The 23,612-nt window shown below is 32.3% G+C and overlaps 1 protein-coding gene across 2 annotated transcripts in view; it reads left to right on the plus strand.

Moving 5' to 3' along the window:
• LOC143075666 (uncharacterized) overlaps nucleotides 1-23,612 on the plus strand; it is a 26,918-nt gene continuing 3,306 nt past the window's right edge. Inside the window, exons 1-23 of one of the 2 annotated variants that reach the window (XM_076251183.1) lie at nucleotides 1-107; nucleotides 1,212-1,303; nucleotides 1,663-2,220; nucleotides 2,871-2,900; nucleotides 3,413-3,961; nucleotides 4,297-4,869; nucleotides 5,381-5,410; nucleotides 6,245-6,627; nucleotides 7,333-7,489; nucleotides 8,045-8,077; nucleotides 8,391-8,918; nucleotides 9,497-9,847; nucleotides 10,090-10,215; nucleotides 10,651-11,256; nucleotides 11,723-12,292; nucleotides 13,302-13,433; nucleotides 14,540-15,115; nucleotides 15,575-15,619; nucleotides 16,861-17,082; nucleotides 17,915-18,154; nucleotides 18,724-18,897; nucleotides 20,480-20,832; nucleotides 22,715-22,829. In XM_076251183.1, the coding sequence (XP_076107298.1) occupies nucleotides 1,231-1,303; nucleotides 1,663-2,220; nucleotides 2,871-2,900; nucleotides 3,413-3,961; nucleotides 4,297-4,869; nucleotides 5,381-5,410; nucleotides 6,245-6,627; nucleotides 7,333-7,489; nucleotides 8,045-8,077; nucleotides 8,391-8,918; nucleotides 9,497-9,847; nucleotides 10,090-10,215; nucleotides 10,651-11,256; nucleotides 11,723-12,292; nucleotides 13,302-13,433; nucleotides 14,540-15,115; nucleotides 15,575-15,619; nucleotides 16,861-17,082; nucleotides 17,915-18,154; nucleotides 18,724-18,897; nucleotides 20,480-20,832; nucleotides 22,715-22,829 (6,424 nt within the window). In that variant the 5' untranslated portion in view covers nucleotides 1-107; nucleotides 1,212-1,230. Of the gene's footprint in view, nucleotides 108-147; nucleotides 169-1,211; nucleotides 1,304-1,662; nucleotides 2,221-2,870; nucleotides 2,901-3,412; nucleotides 3,962-4,296; nucleotides 4,870-5,380; nucleotides 5,411-6,244; nucleotides 6,628-7,332; nucleotides 7,490-8,044; nucleotides 8,078-8,390; nucleotides 8,919-9,496; nucleotides 9,848-10,089; nucleotides 10,216-10,650; nucleotides 11,257-11,722; nucleotides 12,293-13,301; nucleotides 13,434-14,539; nucleotides 15,116-15,574; nucleotides 15,620-16,860; nucleotides 17,083-17,914; nucleotides 18,155-18,723; nucleotides 18,898-20,479; nucleotides 20,833-22,714; nucleotides 22,830-23,612 lie in introns of those variants that run through there. The other variant, XM_076251184.1, reaches the window with a different exon arrangement.

The raw sequence follows: 23,612 nt of genomic DNA on the forward strand, positions 1-23,612 counted from the left end.
ACAAAGGTTTCCGTCATTAAAAGAAATAGTTCCATGAGAGCGTTCCGTGTGATGGTGTCTTGTTAAATTTTCGGTTGAAGTGGATATTTATTTCATTTGAAGTTTTGGTAAGATTTAAATACAAAATCTTCATCTTTCATGGTAAATTAAATGAAATTCAAAGTTCTGGTAAGGTTTGCTCAAAATCTACATTTTTCTTGGAAATTTATTTTTAGTTTATACTTTTAGCCGTCAGAAGAAATAAAAAAAAAAAGAATTTAAAATTCCATGTGTATACTGGATATTCCAGTTTTATTTTCATACACATTTTTGCTTCTATTACCAATATTGCGAAATATTTTGGAGAACTGATGTTGATTTTAGAAACTTGTATAATAAAGAAGTATATGAAGAATATATATGGGTGATATTTTAAAGTGCCAGTCTTTGTAAGAATCAGGCAATTTAGGTAAAAATTAAAACATGATCAGAAAAAACCCACCGAGCTAATCATGCTATTTAATACTAACCATCATCCTGAGTTAAAAAGTGTTAGCCTTTCGTTTGTGTGTGTCTGGTAATATCAAATAACTAGGTTAGAAAATTGGTTAGAATGATAGCAAATTACAGAGTTATCTCCCTTTATTCGTTAATTTCTAGTGCATTTCAACCAACTTGTATCTTCTATTACCAAAACAGAACATGGAAATGAATGTTATTTTTGTGCATAACTACATATTATGAACTGAAATCAATGTCAAATTGGGTGGGTTTTTTTTTTGTCATGTTTTCACCACTGCCTGATTCTTAGGCAGACTGGCACTTAAGTAAAATGCTTGTACACAATGCAACCATTGACCAGTTGGCACCTAATATTCCTCAACATTAAGATCTGTAAACTATACGTCAAAAAACGGGACACAAACAAAGAAATTACATTTCACATCAAGAATATTTTAATGTATAATTTCATGTAAAGAACGAAGAAAATACGTTAACAAATTAAGAAATTGCATTTACACATTAATAAGTTACAAGTGTTGATCATCATGATACGGAGTTAAAAAAGTACATGTTACAATTTAAGAAATTACATTTTACAAATAATGAAATTTTATGTATAAAAATTATTAATAAGAAATTGCATTTTACAAATTAAGTAACGTTTATTTAATAATTATTGCGGATATAACTCGATACTTTTTTTATACTTTTTTTTATACTTTTTTCAGCTATAAGACACCTTTAACAATGATTATGCGGTGGTTAGTAACATTAGCAGTGTGCATTGCCACTCTATCAACACTGGGATATTGCCAGATCGGTGAGTGCTCTCGTAAAAAAAAGTTCCTGCCAAATAATAACCATACTTTCTTTGTATGCTTGACTTCGAATACATTCGGTCTTAAGCTTACCGGATACAGTTTTGTAAGGTAGATTAAGTGCCACGGTGCGCTCGGAGATTGGTATATATACGCTCTATTTAACTATATATAAAAAGGATCATTCCAATCTTATATTCCAAAAACTCCACTAGATATAAATATTTTTTTATTGTGCAATCGATATTATCGATATCAGGTTTGTCTTCTTATATACTTTATAAGATAGAAGAAAAAAGTGAGAATTTATGATTTCAATTTAAAATAGATATGCTTATAATTTTTTTATTACTAATTTCAGATAACTGTTTGGACGGCAAAGCAGATATAGTGATAGCTTTAGATGGAACCCGACTAAATACAGCTACGGAACATACCCAATTTGTTTTTATGAAAGAGTACATCAAGAAAATTTTGAACAAAATAACACTGAATTTTATCAACGGTACAATGGTTTCTCTTTTTACATACGGGACAACTTCAACGGAGATTGCCGACTTCAGTGCTGATAAAAACAGTATACTAACTAAGTTGCAAGCCTTAACATATCCGAGACTTCCAACTCGATATACCAATCTGGCACTAGACCACATCACAGAGAAATTTAAGAAATTCAATCGCCGTGGTGTGCCAAGAATAGCCATTATATTTGTAAACGGAAACACAAACGGAGATTTCTCTACGCTAAAAATAGCCGCTAAAAAAGCAGCAATAAACGAGAACATTCAAATAATAGCTGTTTCTGCAAATTCCACGTTTGCTGTTCGAGACCTTGACACTATCACAAGCTATGTTCCAGGAAGAATCATTTCTGCGGTTTATAGAGATGACGATCCTGATATGGCCGCTGTTTGCCAATGTAAGTTTGAATTATTTTAAAATTTGATTTAAAAAAATCCAGACATTGGTTTTTAACCTAAATTTATCAATATTTGCATTCTTAATGTTGAAATTTGCATGGAATATATCAATAAGAATATCGTTTAACAACATTTTTATGTTTTATCAGAGAAAAAAAATCCTAATTAAAATCGAGTCCTTTGAAAATACAATGAGCAAACTGTCCCTTCTAACTACATATATTAGATATAACATGTACAAAAATGTACATTATAGATGCCACATTGAGAATGGTAAAGAAAACAAAAAAACAATTGTATGAAATTTGTGCTATTTTATATATAGTTTTTAATATTTTTCTAGCTTTGTCTAGAATTATTTGATGCCGTGAAATATATAATGTTTTGTATAGTAATTTTATCTACACTCTAACTTATAGTGATGTTACAATGAAATACTTCTTCATTAGATTTTCATGTTTGAAAAATCATAATGATGGTTTAATTTGATTTAAACGTGTTTATATATTTGATACAAATATGCCATTCCTAATGTCCATCAAAATCCATAAGCCCGAAGAATATGTGTAAAGTTGTAAACACCATACAACTTTTGCTAGACTTCCGAAATTTATTACTATAGCTTTTGAGTTGTATGTTTTTTTTTCAGATATGATAGGAGGAACTGTCTTGCCGCGAAGTAAGTACCTTTTGAATAGAATTTAATTTTGGATTTAACATGTCTTTTAATTGGTTGAAAGTTGTTTTGTCTATCAGCTCATAGACATACTTTTTTCATGAAGCCGTGACCTCTTAAACTTTTTTTCATGATTTCCTCCTTAAAAATAGAATTTAGAATTGAATGATAAGGAACGGCTGTAGCATGTTTTCTCTCTATTCAAATAACCTCAAAATATAGTGCACACTTTTAAATAACCTGTATAATGAGGTTATTTCGGATATACAGAAAACATATTACAGTCACACCGCCATTAGATAATAAAAATTTTGCTTTACGGATTGACAATTTTTACTGATAAAGCGTTACATTGTGAACATAAATAAAATAAGCAGCCACTTTTAAACATTTCTGAAGAAACAATCGAGTAGAATTTTTATTTCCACTAATTGTGCGATAGCACTGAAACAAATTAAAAGCTAGCAAAATGAACATAAAAGAACGGTTACATTACTTTTTTATTTTTATTTCAGATTGTACCGGGAAAGCTCACGTTATTCTCGGCATTGACCTTTCAACAAAATCCCGGTTCGACATGGCTTTAAATCTTGGGATTGCATTGTTCAGTAACGTACGACAAGTTAGAAGAACATTGTTGTTAAATGATGCTAATAACTATGAGTATACTTTTGCCCCTGGTGTGAATTCTAAATCAGAGTTCGGTAAAATTCAAAGCGAGGCAGCCAGCCGTTTGAATTCAGGTTCATATGATGCAAAGGGAATGGTGGACAGCTTTGTAAGCGCCTTTAATAAAAGTCTACTAACAACCATGCATATGGCTAGAGTTGCTATTCTTATATCAGACACGGATTCTGGTTCTCCAACACAGATGAGACAAGCAGTAGATATGCTTCGGAACCAAAACATTAAGTTGATAATCATAGCAGTACAAGCAGAATTTAAGCCAAGTTTGCAGACTCTTTTAGAACTTACGGAGGAAAACTTACAAAACCAGATAGTAACTTCAGATATGACACTCTCTGTAAGCGGACTCAACCAAGTAATGAACTCTGTTTGTTATGGTAAGACTTTTTATGTATATTTGAATATCAATTTGATTTTATATTCTTCAAAATAAAGCGTGGTTGGTTTCATTTTACATGAACACAACCAATAGATATAAGTAATAAAACAAATTTAGCTTTTGTTTATATTTCAAAAGAGTAAAGATAAAGACATTTTTATTTCCTACATGACATTAGCTACGTGACCAAATTATATATGGAAAATCAGACTCCTCTCTTTATAATGTATCGAGTCTTAGAATAAATAAAAAAATCGCTGCCTAGTATATATTAGTTACGGTTATATGTGCTCATACTTGCAATTGGCTAATCTTTAGCTTTAATACTTTCAGCAATTCAAAGATGTCCAGGGGAGATTGACGTCATGATTGCCATGGATACGTCCTACAGTATAGCATCTCAACCTGAAAAAGTGCAATTGGTTAAGGCTTATACCAAAATTATTGCCAATAGTTTTATTCACAACAGAGTACATGCAGCACAAATAGCCATCATTGCGTTTGGTACAAGTGTTTTCCATGTATCGTTCTTTGGGGATAACCTCATTGATATTATTGAAAACATCAACCTTGCTCAACCAATTTCGAACGATTATAAAACTAATACAGATATAGCCTTAGACTATATGATCAATAGGACGAACTCAAAGGGACGACCAGGAGTTCCGAAAGTAGCTATTATAGTAACAGACGGTAAATCTACAAATGGATTACAAAATCTACAAAACAGTGCTATTAGGGCAGCAATGAACAATTTGATAACTGTAGCCGTGGGAGTTGGGGATGGCTATATAATGGAAGAATTGAGCAATTTAACCAATGGAATTCAAGAAAATATTATTGAATCTACTTTTGAAGATCTGACATCAATCGCTGCTTCGAAAACAGTAGATAGATTGTGTTTATGTAAGTTCCACGACATTTCAATATTGGACAGTGTTGGCTTGCTGGGGTTTGATACTTTCATTTAATGATACATTCCCATACCAAATTTTAGCGTCCGAAAAAAACATTATTATGCTTTGGAGTTTACAGAAAAAGAATTTCGTATCAAACCAGAGTTCTGGAAATCTTTTGACGCTGGTGATCCATGGGAAAAATCTCCTGATCTTTAAGTTTATTTCTGTTGCAAATTACCAAAACTGTGTCGTTTGAAAAGAAGTCAGTACATAAAACTGGGGGAATTATTCCTTTGTTCTAATTATAGTTTTGTAGAATAAATAAACGTGTAATTTACATCCAATGTAGTCTTGGCCGAAGAGGAGTTAAAAATTTTGAAGGAAGTCATTTGTTTTTTACACTAGAGTTTAATTGCTTTTAATTCTAAATGCGCAGCATCATAATCTTAAACATAAACTTTGTTATGAAGCTTTATAAAAATCAGCATTCTAAATAATATTTTTTTTATATTTTGTAGTCGCAATAGACGGACAAGAAACGAGTCAAGGTATGTTATGTGATTTATAAATAATATTGCATGTATCTGAAGAAAGCCGTTCATTAATGCTTTGAATTATAAAAATAATAATTTCATCAAGCTTTCATCAGAGAAAAATTGTTAAATAGTTATAATGACTAAAAAAATAATTATGTTCTAAAAATTAATTTATACATGATATCAGAACTAACAGAAATCGAGATTAATTACTATATCAAACCCACATCTCTGAAATACGAGAGTGCTAATGTTGTTTTTCTCCAAATCTAACTAAAGTCTGATTGCTTGGAAGGAACCAACGCACCTTCGGCAAGAAAACTGAAAATCCCTGTCTGTTAAGACTAGAGTCGAGCGCACCTGCAATGTACAGGTTTCGAACAAACAACCTCGGATTTGAAATACTGCTAGTGATACATTAGTGGAACTACTTTGATCACTAGTCCATTGAGACCTCAATGTGCTCATTATATTTCAGTTGAGATATTATCTTATGATATACTAGTAATACAAGATCATTTAACGTTTGTTATCGCTATTTTACAAAATAGTCCTTTGATCTGACTGACTGATTACTTCCTTTCTCAGCACAGTCGAGTGATATGAAAAAAGTTATCGCTAGAAAAACAGCGCACGTGCCGTTGTCAATGATTTTAACAACTTCGTCATAAGTTAAACAGCGATAAACAGATTACCATTGGTCATCTCAACTCGATTGCTTTTTGCACTATCACAGTACCGACTCGAGCGAGAAAATCAATCTCGTTGAGATAACCAACAATAATCTAAATTTATCCATAACAAACACGTTCTTAAAATAATTTCTTGCATTACCTTTTTTATTAGTTTGTGAAGGCGCTGCTCACGTTACGATAGCAGTAGATGTCGGTGATGCAAAGAACTTTGATGAAGTAAAGCTTTTTGCTGCTAAGCTTATAGCAAATCTTAAAGTACAAGAAATGTTGGTATCTATTGTAATTGGCAGTACAGGGGCTGAGTATAATTTTCCCGCCAATACTGACAGCAATACTATTCGGAATACTATTTTGAGATCTACAAATTCTGACCAAAACATCTACAACCACACTGGTACCATAAATCGTGCAGCAAAGGCATTTGCTGCAAAACCAATCATGCCTAGGATTGTATTGTTCATCACTGATGGAAAATCGACTAATCCTGCTTCGTCTATAGCTGCTGCTAGAATTGCTGCAACAAATGACATTCAGGTATGAATACTTTCTTTTATAAATACGGACATGATATTAGTTCCATTGCCGTAACTATTCTCCAAGATAATCAGAACGCATTTACACGTATGACCCTCAGCGATTCAACATTTTCATATACCATACAAAATGTTCCATTTGCTTCAATATTTGAAATTACGCAAGTGCTTGGTCGATACTGTAGAATTGTGACTAGAGTTACAGTATCTTTTTTTTTATTGCCAGAATGATGACGTATTATGCTGAACTGAATCAGTTCGATTATGGTATGAAAATCAAACCATAAACCAGATGACAACTTTAAGAAATGTATCCTTGACCACAGCTTAAACTGTGTAATCTCATCTTATCATTTTGAATTAAGCAATATGTATCTCCCTTAAATTCAAAACTCGGATTCCTTGTCCGGATTTGTCTATCCTCTGACATTTAGTTTAATCCTCTTTTCAACATTTGTAGTAGATTTTGGATAAAATGAAGAATTGAAACGGGGAATGTTTCAAAGAGACAACAACTCGACCAAAGAGCAGAAAAATGTCATCAATGGGTCTATATTCAAATATTTAACCTCATGCTTTACTGTAGAAATGTGTACTTAGTTGTTCAAAATGTGCATCTGGTAAATCAAATTTGTACCTTTAATGCTTTTATTTAATCGAAGAACATTATTGCGTAGCATCGTCATTTATTTTCTTTTATTTAAAGTTTTTAGCACTTGGTCTAATAAAAAAAGATATATCGGCTGTGGATATGAACGAGATAACCGGAATAGCTGGTGGTATTATACAAAATAGATTCGTTATATCAGAGGAAGGTCTACAAAGTAGTGGTGTAAACCTAGTCATTATGTCTGTCTGTCATGGTATGTATTATAATATCAAAAGCTTCTGAATAGTATTATAGGGGTCACTAACAATTATGATGTCGCAAAATAGTGAACAATCTCAAGTCGAATCTGGTAAAAATAAGATGTTAACCTGTAATGTAAAGCGTAATGCTGAAGTCTCTTCAAACGAAATACACAAAAATGCTTAAATTTTTAAAACTTTATTGCTGTTTATTCTAATGCAAATTAGTCTACGGTTAATACAATGCAACCAATGCAATGTAACACTTCCGACCTGCGCGCGCATTGTCTTATCTGTATTTATTTTCCAGGACTAGGTTTGCTTTTTTTTCAAACCTATAGTTCCCATTTCCTAATTCATTACATTTTTTTGTAGCATATGAGAGTCTGTAAAACGCAAAACTCTATGCATTTACGTCAGTACGAAACGAAACTTGTTAAAAACCGTCTGAAGCTGGGAGTTGTTTTAGACACACGTAAAGGATGCTCAGAATAGTAGTTTCCGTTTCTAAGGGAATGACTTTTACATTTTAATTTATGTATCATTGCATCATATTTATTATTTTGTAGCTATAAGTGATTGGAGTGGAACATCACTACTGAGTAAGTTTTTATAATTTAAAAAAATAAGGTTTTTAATTTAAATTTAAATTTTAGCTACGATGATTCCTCATTTGTGTTTCATTTTCTGATATTTCTTACATTATATTTCAATATCCAACTGGTCTCGTTATGTGAAATTTGTATTTATTTATTTTTTACATATTGAGATACATGTATTATTGTGACAAAAATGTTTGGTATCAAAGTTATGAAAGATGCTTTAACTTTCGTTTTAATATTTATGGGTTCCAACAATTATACGCCAAGAATTTTAGGAATTTGTACAACATGATGTATTGTTTATTAATTTTAGAATTTATGGGTCCTGCCGAAGTATCACTAATGATTGACTCCTGCGATGGAACCATGCACACCTTCTACCGTGCATTTGCTAAAGATGTTCTTAGATATATCAACGTGGAGGACAACAAGGTCAAATTAAATGTAGCCTCGTTTTGCTCTAAAGTGGAACCAATCAGCTCATATCAGGACATGTATTATATTCATCCTAGTCTAAAATATGAAAATATAATGGCGAACAAGCAATGGACAGCATCGCAAATAATCGGCGACTACATCCTGCATTTTAATGATATCCGCTCATCGAATAAAATTGGAATTGTCTTAGTAAACGATGCCACTAATGAACCGAATTTAAGACTAATTGCACAGTTTGCTTACCAGCAAGGCATTACTCTTTTTGCAATTGGAATTGATTACGGACAGCAGAACCTTGAAATGAAGTTGGCACAAATAAGTCCTAACGGCTATATGAAATTGCCTCTTAATCAACTTAACGTTATGGGGATGAACTTCCTTATTACCAACTTTATGGCAATGGGTATGTTAATTTTTAAATGTTGATTTGGTTTATTTATGTGATATGAAAAATTTCAGTTGTTTGTGTAATGTGTGATGAGCATATGGTTCCTTTTTTAGCTAGTAGATACAAGAAGATGTGGTATGAGTGCCAAAAATAAGGTTCCTTTTTTATATGCTTAAATGGTATCCGCACACAATGAACTTTCAACGGAATTCAAGATATCACGACAGTTTAGAGGAACGTTATTTAAAATTCAAGCTATGTATTATAACACCAGATTGAGTTGTAGACTTTTTAATTAATGATGTACCACCAGAGTAGTAGCTGTCCCATTGAAAAGGTCATTCTCTTAAATATAATGTTGAAAAAAAACTTATAAATCATTCATCATAAGATGTTTGTCCCCCAGGCCTAAATGGCCCTATCCAGATTTGGCACAATTTATTTAATTTTTCAATTCTCATTCCTTAGCCGAATTCTATGATATAGGTCTATACTGTTGTCATCTGTTATTTTGACTTTGCTCAATTAATTTGTTTTCGTATTTATATATATATTTCACGATATATTTGTCTGATTTTGATATCAAATTGCAGCTAATGCTAGTGACAGATACGTTGCTATGGGACTTGTTGGTTTTAATCCGACGATAGACTTAGGCAACCAGTCCATCCGATATAATCATTTGGTAACCAGTCTTCAGGGCCAGACCAGGATGTTAACTGGAAATATCAGGAATGAGATGGATAGTCGGATATCAAATGCAGTTTACACCGGAAATGGATTGGCCATTCATGACGCAATTGCAAATTTTAGACAGCTATTCAAAAATAAGTCTGGAAAGAAATATGCATTTATTGTTACAAACAAAGGTGCAGAAAACATCGAACTTGTAAACAGAGAACGAGAGCTTGCCAAAAAAGAAAATATCACCATATATGTTATAGGTAAAAAAAAAAAACAGTATACTAGTATGTTATGCATAAAATGTAAAATCACAAAAATACTGAACTCAGATAAGGATATTTAAGGATATTTTAGTACTAAAGTATTATTCAAGGAATACAAATTTATTTTTAATTAAATATGATGCCATTATCAATTTATAAACGTGTTTCTTACCAAAAATTAATATCATTTTACTTCAAAACAAAGAATGAATTGAAAAAAAAATTATTTTGCTTTCAAGGATTTAAACCGGATGTGACATTAGATCAACTGGTTGCGATAGCTGGATCTAATGATTTGGTTTCGTACTATGAGAGCAGTAATAGACTCATCCAAATGTCTTCAAGATTTGTACAGCTGGTATCAGGTTAGTTTATCATTTATCAATCATGGTAATCAGCGGCTGTTTCTGGGGAAATCCTTATTGACAATTTTTGAACTTTTGTAGATCTTGCCGATAAATTGTTACATGATATTCGAAAATGTTCAGTATTTCTCACAGTCCAAATTATTTGTAACACATTTCTAAGCAAATTCGAAACTTAGAGACGTCTGCTTGTTAAAACTTTTGCCAAATTAAAAGTATAGACTACGTTATAACTGTTTCGAAGTTCGGATAAATCAGGAATCAAACGAATAGGTTTTATAGGAAAAAGAGTCATGACAAAATTAAAAGAAAAAGTAAAAAAAGATTAACACAATTGACAAAACAGAAATAAGTTTGTTATAAATCTAAAGTAAAAAAAAAACATAACTTTCTTATTTGTTTTAAAATAGTTTGTTTCGTTATTAATTGTTTCAGAATTTGGTAGTGACGCAAAACTAGCTTTTGCCATTTCTGGTACAGGAATGTCGGCCAATGCATTCAGTCATATGAGGAACGTCGTTGTCACAGCAGCCAACTTGTATAAGCAGCTGTCGCAGCTTGGTAACAAAAATATAGAACTTGCAGCTGGCCTTATCGGGTATAACGGATTTTATTTAGTTCAGCCGCTTACTGCTGTAAGTAATATCAATCTGGTTCAACTGGAAAACAGCCTTGCTCAATTGGTAAATGAACCTCTAGCACAGTCAATGATGAATATGTACTTTACATTGTCTCAGCAGAAGGTAGCAGGAAGACCACAATACGCAGTGGTGTACTATTCCGGGGGTCTAGGCAGCAATAAAAATATGGTGTTGAAGATTGCACAAATGATGAGGGACAATGGTATAACAGTGATTCCATTTAATGTGGACGGGATCAGTACTGATGTTGAAAATTCTGCTGAGTATAAAGATGCAGTTCTCTTGGCTGGTGGTAACGCAAATAACGTTATGTGGCTGTCCAGAAATTATATCAGAAATAACCAAACAAAAAACCCAATTGAACTGAGCGGATATCTGAAAAACAATATCATGAACGTGGGTATGTCACCTTATGACAGTAAATTCATGCATGCTTACACATATGCATTTTTGAAAATTTTGTTAAAAAAAAACACTCAATGATGCGATTGCAATGCAGGTCTGAAAGTTTAAAAGAAAAAAAAAACATATCATTTCTAGAAAGAGGCTGTGTATAGGTGTTTATTAGAATAGAAAATAATTGGCAACAAATATAAAGAGAGATAAATGGACCAAACAATAAAAACACAGAGAATATTAAGGAAATGAAACATAACAAATAATTGGCAAAAAATATAAAGCATGGAGAAAAATGGCATAACAATTAAAGAATACAAAAATGCAGATCCCCCATTTAGACCATCAGATACTCTTGTACTAGCAACTAAATACCAGAAGTTTTTATTTTATTTTATCAGGGAAATACAATTTTTTTTATCGAATTGTAGCATTATCGGTTCTGTATAGATGTTTAAATTCTTCTTTAGGTAATTATGGCTGTAATGTTGATGTCTCCATGGGTCAAATGGGGGATCTAGATCCAAGTGCATTGAAGGAAGTTCGTAAAATTATAGCAGCTTTCATTGGAACGTCGGAACAAGATTGTAAAGGTCGAATGAAAATGGGTGTGTTCGAATTCGACCAGACGACGTATGCTCCGTTGATACATTTCGGTCTACACAGTGACTATGCCAGCCTACAGAATGCTTTCCAGACACAAAGTGACATTCGAACCGCTTACCCTAGGGGATCAGCTGCTATACAGTATATTCTTAATTCACTTACTCAAAATCAACAATCAGATATGGTTAAAGCTGGCGTACTCCTTGTTGATGATGAAGTATATTCAAAATACGAGACATTGATAAAAGCGTACAACGCATATGCGAAAGGGATCCATGTAATTGTTATGAGCGTGTCACAGGCAGGGTCATTGCTTACACAACAAGACAAGGTCAACATGGCTAATGGTGTGGCAGCCAATACGTTTACAGTTAACAATATAGCAAGCTTAAACACAGATGGCAAGGCGTATCTAATTAACATACTGGGCCAATGTAAGTTTTCGACGTTAGATTGGACATTTGCCAATTCCCGATTGGATTCTGTTATACCACTCTTTTTAAGCTAGTAGCTTCCCTTTGTTATTCGTAGAATAGTTCTATAACAGACAAAATTGGCATTTTGCATATGCAAAGCATAATAAGTTGAAAGTTGTCAAAAGTAATTGGCTTAAAAACAATTTAAATGTAATCAAAAGATTTGGAAAACTTTTAAAAAGGTTACAAACATTAAGCATATATCATTTTGCTCTTTCCGTTAACTCTCCATTCCTAATAAAAACTGACATGCCTAACTTGAAAAAGAATATCTAATTTAAGGATGTACTTAGGTGAAATTTGAAAAATCAAGAAATTGAAATTGATACTACATGTTGAATGAGCACCAGCTATGGAACAAAATAAGCTAAAAATATTGATAGGTCATGGAGCTCCTTTTCGAGTTATTTGAGTTTTAAAAATTGGCGGGAAAAGGCTGACTCGGACTTTTACCTTACATTTGCATTGGTATTATTTGGGTCTCAAATCGAAAGAACAAAAATTAAGAATCTGCTTAAATTTTGGAAAATGGCCTTTTATGAGCTATTGAAGTCATTTATGAAAAGAAAAATGGGTGTTATGGGGCAAAATATTTAACCCTGTATTGATGGAAAAAAACCCAAGGAGTCCGAACATCTGACACCAATTTCCAAAACCTCACCTAAGTACATTCTTAAAGGTCAATAACGGGAATGATCAAACAGATTATTAATGACGCTAATTCTTTTAGCAAATTCATAATTGTGACGTAATGATATTGTAAAACGTATGTGATTTTGATTTGATATATTTTTGTTTCTATGATTAAAATAGCCAATTGTACGACTAGAGTATCACCACAATGTTATATATATTCTGATTTTGCTAGATACATTTTATGTGCATTTTATAAAAGTTAAATGTAATTATTATCAGTTGCATAAAACATCTACATTTGAAGCAGTAATATTTTGGCTTTATTTTGCAGTAAATACATTTAATCCAACAACAACTGCTGCAGCAACAACTTCCTTGGCAACAACAACGACAACGACGACACAAGCACCAACAACTACCACCATCAAAACAACAACGCGCGACTATAACACAGGTTTAACAGGTAGGTGAATACCGGGCACGTGATCGAAACGCCATTATACAATCCTGTATACGTGAGAGATCAAAACGTCATTATACAATCCTGTATACGTGATCAAAACATCATGAAACAATCCTAACACGCGATAAAAACATCATTAAACCATTATGTATACGTGATCAAAACGTCATTATACAATCATGTACACGTGATCAAAACGTCATTATACAATCCTAACACGTGATCAAAAAATCATGAAACAATCCTAACACGCGATCAAAACATCGATAAACTATTATGTATACGTGATCAAAACGTCATTATACAATCATGTACACGTGATCAGAATGTCATTATACAATACTAACACGTAATCAAAACGTCATTAAACAATCCTGAATACGTAATCATAACGTCATTATGCAATCCTGTATACGTGATCAAAACGTTATTATACAATTCTATATATACGTGATCTAAACGTCATTATGCAATTTTATATATACGTGATAAAAACGTCATCATGCAATCCTGTTTACGTGATCAAAACGTTATTATACAATTCTGTATACGTGATTAAAACGTCATTATCCAATCATGAACACGTGATCAAAACGTCATTATAAAATCATATTCACGTGATCAAAAACGTCATTATACAATCCTAACATGTGATCAAAACATCATTAAACAATCCTGTATACGTGATCAAAACATTATTAAACAATCCTGTATACGTGAACAAAACGTCATTGTACAATCCTCACCCGTAATCAAAACGTCATTAAACAATCCTGAACACGTGATCAAAACGTCATTATATAAATCATGTTCATGTGAAATTTGTGTTCCTAATAATTAACGCTTTTTGATATTTTTCTCCTCAGTAGTAAAGTTATAAAACAGGATTTGAGTAAGAAATACCATATCTACTTTATAAAAGCTTCCCTCTCGTGTTCTCTTTGTGTGTGTAAAAGTCTCAATAGTTTATACGAGAAAAAACAACATCTAAATCTAACAACAGTGGTATACTACTGTTGCCTTTACTGAACACTTTAAAAGTCACTGTAAAAACATACTGGCACATATTATTTCATTTGGCCTAATGAACACATTTTATTTTTCAGAATGCCTTGGTCCTGCTGATATTGCAATTGCGCTAGATTCTTCTGACAGTCTACAAATACCAGATTTCCAAAACTCGAAGGATTTTGTTAATACATTAGTTGCCAACATGCGTATAGGAGTCAATAACATTCGACTTCGATCTGTTTTTACTTTCAGCACAACCATAAAAGATATAGTTGATGATGTGTACGACAAAAATATTATAAGAGCATTATTGCAAGCAGCAACTATGCTGAAAATAGGTACCAATACACATTTGGCTATTCAAGAAATCAGATTGAGATTACAGAGGGCTCCACAAATATCTACCAATCCACAATTCGGTATTATTATCACTGATGGTAAATCGGCCTATCCCGCTCTAACGAAAGATGAGGCTGATTTGGCATATAACCAAGGCATCACTATGTTCGTTGTTGGAATTGTCAGTCCGAAATATTCGATTAGCGAACGACAGACAATGATAGACGAATTATATAGAATAGCTGCTAATATTATTACCAATGTTATTGTTGTAAAAGACTTCGAAGAAATGTTGACTGCTCTGCCAATATTGAATACTTTAATTTGTAATCGTAAGTATCTACAATTATCAGTTACATTTTAAGTATTTAATAAATTTGTCTATATGTCATTTTCTTTTCTTTCCCAAAATTGTTATTTGTTTTTAAAGTGATAAAGATTATAAAACATTGTCGACTGCTGTACTCCAACTTTTGTCTTGTAATGACATTGTATTCAATGAAATTGTATTCAACTGTCATACAAGTGAGAGATTTAGCTAGCTATAAACGAGGTTTAATCCAACTTTTTCGAAGTAAGACAATGCATGTACGAAATGGAATATGACAGTTGTTTTCCATTCGCTTGATGTATTTGAGGTTTTAATTTTATCATTTGATAATGGATTTTCCGTTTTGAATATTTTCTTTTCTATTCAAGTAGTATAATTTCAGTTGCCACGACGACCATTAATTATCTGAACTATGGAGTATTTTTCTTTTCATATTTTAAAATATTGATTATAATTTCAGTTGCCACGACGACCACAACTTCTACCACTGTCACCGTTCCTACAAGTAAGTACCATCAACGTATCCTTACTAGGATTTAGATACTGTAAACCAATTTTTTTTTCGTGGATACTTTATTTCGCGTGAAGCTCTTACTAGCGAATTTCGCTACGACTTAAGTTCGTGATTATAAGTTTGCTTCGTTGATATGGAAAGAGCCCAATTTGACAAATTCTCGACGATTTATATATCCGCGTTATTGTTCTACTCGCGAAAGATGAGAAAAATAATGGAGGCTTCACTGGCCAAGTGGTCCAAGTAGTTACTACAGTAAAACACCCAAAATCAAATCAATATGGAAAAAGCCAAATTTGACATATTCGCGATGATTTATATTCGCGTTATTTTTCTACTCGCGAAAGACGCGCAAACAAATCGCTCCCGAAAATTATTTGGTGTATAGTATATTTATTAAGGGTTAACAGAGGAACTTCATTACAGGGTTGTTGACAACTACTTGATGTTATAGTATGTATGTATCATTTTGAATACTTTTTTTACCTTGAATAGAATTGAGATAACAAACCTATAGGTTTCTACTATTCAAAGAGTCTCAAATTAACATGACAGCAGTTTACCTATATTTTAATCTCATGTATTCGCACAGCTTACAATAAAATATATGTAGTCGTTCTTAAAATAAAAATTAGTTAGAGTTATTACTCTTTCTTCACAGTATCATTGGGCTTCTGCAATAAAACGCAGCCACCAGCTTTTTTTATTACACTTATAATTTGCAGTAATTTTAAAAAAGTGAATCTAATAAAATCAGCCTAAATTTCTTTATTAAACTCAGATACGGATCTATTTAACATGCGTTTCGACTATATTAACGTATGTGTACAATTCTAAATATAGGGTCCAACAACCGTTTTCATTTCTTAATACTAAATAATTGCGAAAATAAGATTCCACTTGAACTTGAATAAACGCTATAGATTTGTTAGCTATGATATGATTTGAATATGGAAATAAATGACCATGATTACATATCTTATATACTACGCTTTAGATTGGTTAGTTTTGAGATAATTTGATATTGAAAATAAATTACCATGAATACATGTGTTATACTAATAAATACATGTGTTATACCATGCTTTCGATAGGTAAGCTATGAGATGATCTGATATTGAAAAAGGATGACCATGATTACATATCTTATACCACGCTTTATATTGGTTATAGCTATGAGATGATTTGATAGTGAAAATAAATGACTGTGATTACTTTCTTTATAATACCAGCTACACCACAGTTTGCTACTGAATGTATAACCAGATGCGACCCAAATGCAATTCGGTGCTACGTTCCTCATCCAACAAACTGCAAGTATTATTTGGACTGTATCAGAGAGGCAGGTGCTACCCAGTTTGTGCAGTACAGTATTCAAGAATGCGGGCTACACTACTTTTTCAATCCAGACACATCCAAATGTGATCATCTTGACGAATTCATTTGTAAACAAGGTAAGAGGTCTGATATACTAAGATCAGTCATTTAAAGGTTTCTCTAAGAAAAGTGACAAAACGAATGTACTATGGTCAATATGATTGAATTTAAGTCGACTGTCATACAAGTAAGAGGTTTAGCTAGCTATTAATCCAGGTTTTATCTACCGTTTTCCACAAAAGGAAATGTATGTACCAGAAAATCGAGATCATAATAGCTGTTTTCCATTTGTTTAATATGTTTGAACTTTTGCTATTTGATGATGGATTTTCCGTTTTGAATTTTCCTCGGAGCTTGGTATCTTTGTTATCTTACGTTTATGTACTGAATTTTATTCATTTAACCAAATTATTTCACTCATATTCAGTGTAACCAGGCATGCACGATGCTTCACGACTTTCTTTTTATGAATGCATTGCTTAATCAATATCGTCTTCGTATATCATTGTTTATTTCTAATTATCATTTAAAGTTTTAATTGACCAAAATATTGTGAATAAAACCAAAGATATATTTTCTAGATGTCACTTCACGGTTTGTACCAAAAAACTAATTATAGATACCAGGATTGAAATTTTGTATTTGCGCTAGATGCGTAAAAAAATAATCACAGTGAAGCTCGAATGAAAAAAAGTTTAAAAAGCCAAATAAAGTACTACGTGGAAGAGCATTGAAGACCAATAAACAGCTAAAGTAACATATTCCTATGGTAGAAAAGCCTAAGTATTTAACAAATTCAATGTTTTGTAAACAGATAATTTTTATAGTAAACGAATTCAGGAATATGACAGTCATTATCCATTCTAATTCGTTTTGAATATTTTTGAAAGTTTTTTGTTTGTACTCCAGATCCTTGTGTCATTAACAAATGGACAAATGGTACCACGTATCCAGTACCTAACAGTTGTAATTTGTATTATAAGTGCCAACACACTGAAGATGGAATGATGATTCACACTAGACAAGCTTGTCAGTGTGAAAATAAGTTGAAGTACGACACCACCATCAGCGGAACTGACGATCATGATCACTGTATCAAAGATACAACTAATGCATGTAGTATCGTGGACAACAGTAGGACTACTCCAAGTAAGAAGTCGTATTGATATATGTGGAAACCAAAGATATACTACGAAACAATAAGCATGCAGTCAAACCTGCTTAACAGACACATTGTATTAAGCAAAAATCTGTGTTAAACGACTATCAATTTCAGATACCTCCGTAGTACAATTTGTATAAATAGAATCTGTTTAAAAGACCACCTGTCTTAAAAGACCACATTTGCGCTCTCCCTGAAGTGGTCTTATAAAACACGTTTGACTGTACATGCTTATGTATGATAATATTGCATAACTTTTACAAATTTTACAAAGTGTAATTGTCTCTAAAACCAATTGTATAATATATTGTTTTAATGCATTATGACCATACTCAAGCAACTGAATATTTTTCATTTAGAAAACCATATTTCTTTAAATATGTTAAATTATTGAATTACCAGTTTAAATGAAATTCATAAACTCAACTCTCTTTCGAAAATGTTAGAGACGTTTATCGTATCTTATAGCATCGTGATAGATCAACCGATTTTGAATTAATAAAATTTGTTCTAAACAAATTAGCTATTGCTTACAATCTTTTAATCCAAATTTTAGAACTAGAAAGATGTAAAAGGTTTAAGATTGGGGATAATAAATATATTGAGGACGGGTCGGAAAAAGAATGTGCAACTGGACAAATATTTAAATCGGAGAGGTGCAGCTGTGTTTGGGGAGAACTTCCAACAACCCCTACGGTCACAACAACAGTTCAGCCAACAAGTAATGGAGGTAAATATAACCTTATGACATGGGTAGTATGAAATGATAAAATATGACTTAGGCCAAATAAGATAAAAGGTGTGATTCCTATTGCTCCTTTGAAAAAAAATAAGGTAGGAAGGTAAAAATATTTTTTTTATTTTACAATTCATTTTTTCATTGAGTCTATGGGAGAGAAATTATGACTTTAACAGTGCTTATTGAAAAATTTAAGGAAGGCTATATCTATGCGTAAAATATAGGGTTGGTAGGGAAATAGGAAACACACATATTTTTTTATTTGACCTTTTTAGTTAATTTTGAAACCTAGCACTTCTGTTTTATTTTGCTTTCATCTTAATGGTGGTGATGTGTTATCATTTGTTTTCTTTTACTTTCAATTAGGAAGAATTATAGTCATTTTATGTTTTATCATCTTCCCGCGCATTAATTGTCTTTATATCTTTGTAGGAAAATATCCATGTTTTGATTTGTATTATATTCAGTTGACACATACATAACATGCGCTGCGAACTTTGTAGAAGTCACGTGTCTGTCGTTCATAATATTAAATCGTCACCGTTTTATTTTTCGGATAGGTTTTATTATTTACCAACTGCAAAAGACGGTGATCTGGTTTACGCCGCATCGTCCGACGATCAGAAAATACTTTGTCAAATTTCTCAAGGACTTTAAATCAGATCCTAAAATTGTATGTCACTTCTTGTGTGAGCATATTATACTTTGTAAGGCATTTTCAGATTATTCGGTCATCCCTGCTGACCATTTACTTACGTATTCATTCACAAAATGGCCAAGATAAATTATCATCGAAGATTGAAAACTGAATTATGGCTTTCTGAAAATCAGAACCAATATAATCTTAGCTATATTTGGCAAAACTTTCAATGTTCTTCAACTTCGTACTTTATTTGGCCATTATTACTTTTTTGGATAGTTATCAAAAGTACCAGGATTATAATTTAGTACGCCAGACGCGCGTTTCGTCTTCATAAGACTCATCAGTGACGCTGATATCAAAATATTTATAAAGCCAAACAAGTACAAAGTTGAAGAGCATTGAGAATCCAAAATTCCAAAAAGTGTCAAATACGGCTAAGGTAATCTATGAGTCTTTGTAGCCGAAACAAAATTTAATCCTAGTATCTATGATGAGTTTATTTAATATACGCTTGTTATACTGTGTGCTACGTTTTCATATCATTCAATTGTTGTTTATCTGTTTGTTGAATACATACAGCTGGTATCATTTGTTAGAAATTGATTACAATTAATTTGTTTTGCCTATTAGATTTATTTCATGATATAAAATGCGTGTCGTAATCACAAGTTCTACCCATTAAACAATTAAGGTGTGAACTCTGACATTTGCTGACATCCAAAATTTGTGACTAGAATGTTTTCACAATTCAAAGTTATTAGATATAGGAAGATGTGGTATGAGTGCCAATGATACAACTCTCCATCCAAGTCACAACTTATAAAAATAAACAATTTTTAATTGTTTTGTGATGTTCTTTTATCTTATAAAATATTTATTTATTTTAATCGACAATATGCTATTTAAAGATAAAATGTATCTATTTTTTAGAATGTATTCCGAGCATCCATCTGGATTTCTCAACAATATTAAGCACTGACCCACAACTTCAAGGACAAGACAATGTCCAAGTGGCGAACGGTAAAGGCTACTTTGGTGGACTCTCATTTATTGCCAATCCACAACTAAACAACAATATATTACCAATATTTATTGCAAAACTTAAACTGAAAATGGATACATCATTTAGTTTTGGGAGCAACTCTTTATTGAAGAGTTGTTCAGGAAATCCAATGGCATCTATTCAAATGTACGCAGAAAGAACTAACACAAAGAATAAGCTTATTACAAAAGTGATGATAAGTGACTTCAGGGCAATAACTGTCTCTAATGATAAATATGATGTAAGTATTGTTTTTACCTTTTAAATTGTAACTAACAAATTGAACACAATGTTATTTTCATATGTACAACTCGTATAAAAATCAACCCAACAAACTTAGATCTAAAAATTTGCTTTCGGAATTTTTTTGTTCCTCCCTCGCTGGGATTCGAACTCATGCTCCTGAGATATCGTGACACCAAATCGCCTGCATTGTTTCCGACACGCTTTTGTTTATCTTTAACTGTTTCCGACACGCTAGACCACTCGACCACCTTGGCTTCACAATAATAAAGCTTTCGATGGCTGGGTGTTACCTTTCCTCGTCAGTTTTAATCTAGCGTCGTAATACAGTACATTATCTATTAGGCATAAAGATTGAATTGTTACAGATCAGCTGAAATATTTATTGTGAAGGATCTTACAAATTAATGCAAGATACAGTCACAGAAATAATTATATTTATAAGTACGTCTGAACCAGTGACAACTCTACAACAGATTTATCCATCGGTTCACCAGCAGTGATGGTGATACATGACTGTGTACATTCTGTATATACAACTCGTCTAAAAATTAGCCCAACAATGTATATATATGTTAGGTGACATTACGATATTAGGGGAAACAAATAACTCTGACACTGTTAGCAATTTGTAGGTCACCGTATGGCTTCAACAATGTGCACAACTCATATCGTGCAGTAATTTTAAATGGCCCGATATGACAATATTTTAAAAACAATTCAAACTAGAAAAACCAACGACCTGAGTTGTGCTTGAAAAAATAAACGATAAACGTTAGCAACCGACGACATTAACGGAAATATCAAGGTAAAATGTTTCCAAAATTTCAAATTATTCCGTATGTTGGTCAGACTTAATTATGTTTACTTGTTAATCTATTCACTTTTGTTTCTTGATTTCAATATATTGTCTCTGAGTTAATTCGCTTTGTTGGTTCGATATGTCAGAGGCGTTTACAAATTTAATTCATCTCTTTTATTCATATTTATATAATACAATTTTCTTTTTTTGGCAGTTACGTATGCATTACTGCTGTAAAACCTTCATGTTTAATATGCTTTGTGATAAAAAAATGTTTTTTATCTACTTATATAAAAAATGTAAAACTACCTATTTTGATTCATTAGAAGTGTGAAAAATGTAAAACAACCTATTTTGATTCGTTAGAAGTGTGAAAAATGTAAAACAATCTTCTTTGATTCATTAGAAGTGTGAAAAATGTGTGATTCATTAGAAGTGTGAAAAATGTAAAACAACCTATTTTGATTCGTTAGAAGTGTGAAAAATGTAAAACAATCTTCTTTGATTCATTAGAAGTGTGAAAAATGTAAGACAACCTATTTTGATTCATTAGAAGTTTGAAGTTTAGACTCTAACAGAATAGAAAGGATATGAGTTATTCATTCATGACACAAAATATGCCCAGAAACAACAATTTTATTGTTGTTCTTCGTCTCACCACAATAACAATTCTCAGTCTGGTATTTGTCCCGTTTTGGCATGGAAATCAATATTAAATGCCTTTCTGTTACTACTGTCACTTGTATGCTCATCATTCGTATACAAAATACAGAATTATGGGGGCACACTTAAAAATATTTTGGTTTGCCAAAACCCTACGTAGAGATAGAGACAGTTGGAAGGTAGACAGGCGTTCTATTCCAATTTTGTCAGCAGAGACATTAAAGTGTGATATGTTTTTTAGTCTTCATGCCTATTTGATTAAAAATAAAATTTCAAATCAGGACAATAAATGAATTTAAGTAGGCAGCTCTTTTCTGGATATGTAATGATAGGGAAAACATTCATATTCTTATTGGGCCATACCTTTCTACCTTTTACACGTGTCTTATTGTTGTTTTATTTGTTTCAATTTCAGATTTATGACAACAAAGAAGTTACTATAACATTAGGTTTCAACAGAGAAATGGTGGCGGTTGAAGTTGCATTAAGTGCAGCAGAAACTGATCTTCAACAAGTAGCTTTCAGTAATGGTAAGATAAAATGAATAGTATCGTCATCACTGAATCAGATATAAGAAGATGAGGTATGAGTGCCAATGAGACGTCAAAGTACGGTCTTCAACAAGGAGCCTCACACCAAGAATCAAGCTATAAAGGACCCCAAAAGGGCCAGTGTAAAACCATTCAAACGACAAAACTAACTGTCTAATATAATCTATATAAAAAATTAGAAACGAAAAACTCTTAGGAACCACATGAACAAATGACAACTATTGAACATTAAATTCGAAAAATTTGAAACATTGCATGCATGTTCACGATGTATCCGATAATAAGACATATTGGTATACTATTTATCTTACGTAATTATAAAGGAAAGAAATTGGTATGGTTACCAATGAGAAAACTCTTCAAAAGAGACCAAATGACACAGATATTAACAACCATAGGTCACCGTATAGTCTTCAACAATAAACAAACATGACATCCTATAGTCAGCTAGAATAGGCCCCGAAATGACAAATGTGAAACAATTCAAACGAGAAAACTAAAGGTTTAATAGTAATGAATGTTTCAAACATAAATGAGTTTACATGGACATTGCAACGACTGTATATATATAAAATGTTAAACTGAAATTATATTAGTGGTATCAGTTTACTGATGTGGATACACTTGTCGATTAGTAATCTCTTTGCTGAATGAAAAACACTACCTTTTTTCACGTCAACCTATTTAAATCAATGACGTTGGTCACAGCGATATTGTTTGCGTCTTAAGATTTCGGTGGTCCATCTTGTGTACTATTATTTG

This window comes from Mytilus galloprovincialis, chromosome 5, assembly GCF_965363235.1.
Source record: "Mytilus galloprovincialis chromosome 5, xbMytGall1.hap1.1, whole genome shotgun sequence".
NCBI classification, from domain to species: Eukaryota; Metazoa; Mollusca; class Bivalvia; order Mytilida; family Mytilidae; genus Mytilus; species Mytilus galloprovincialis.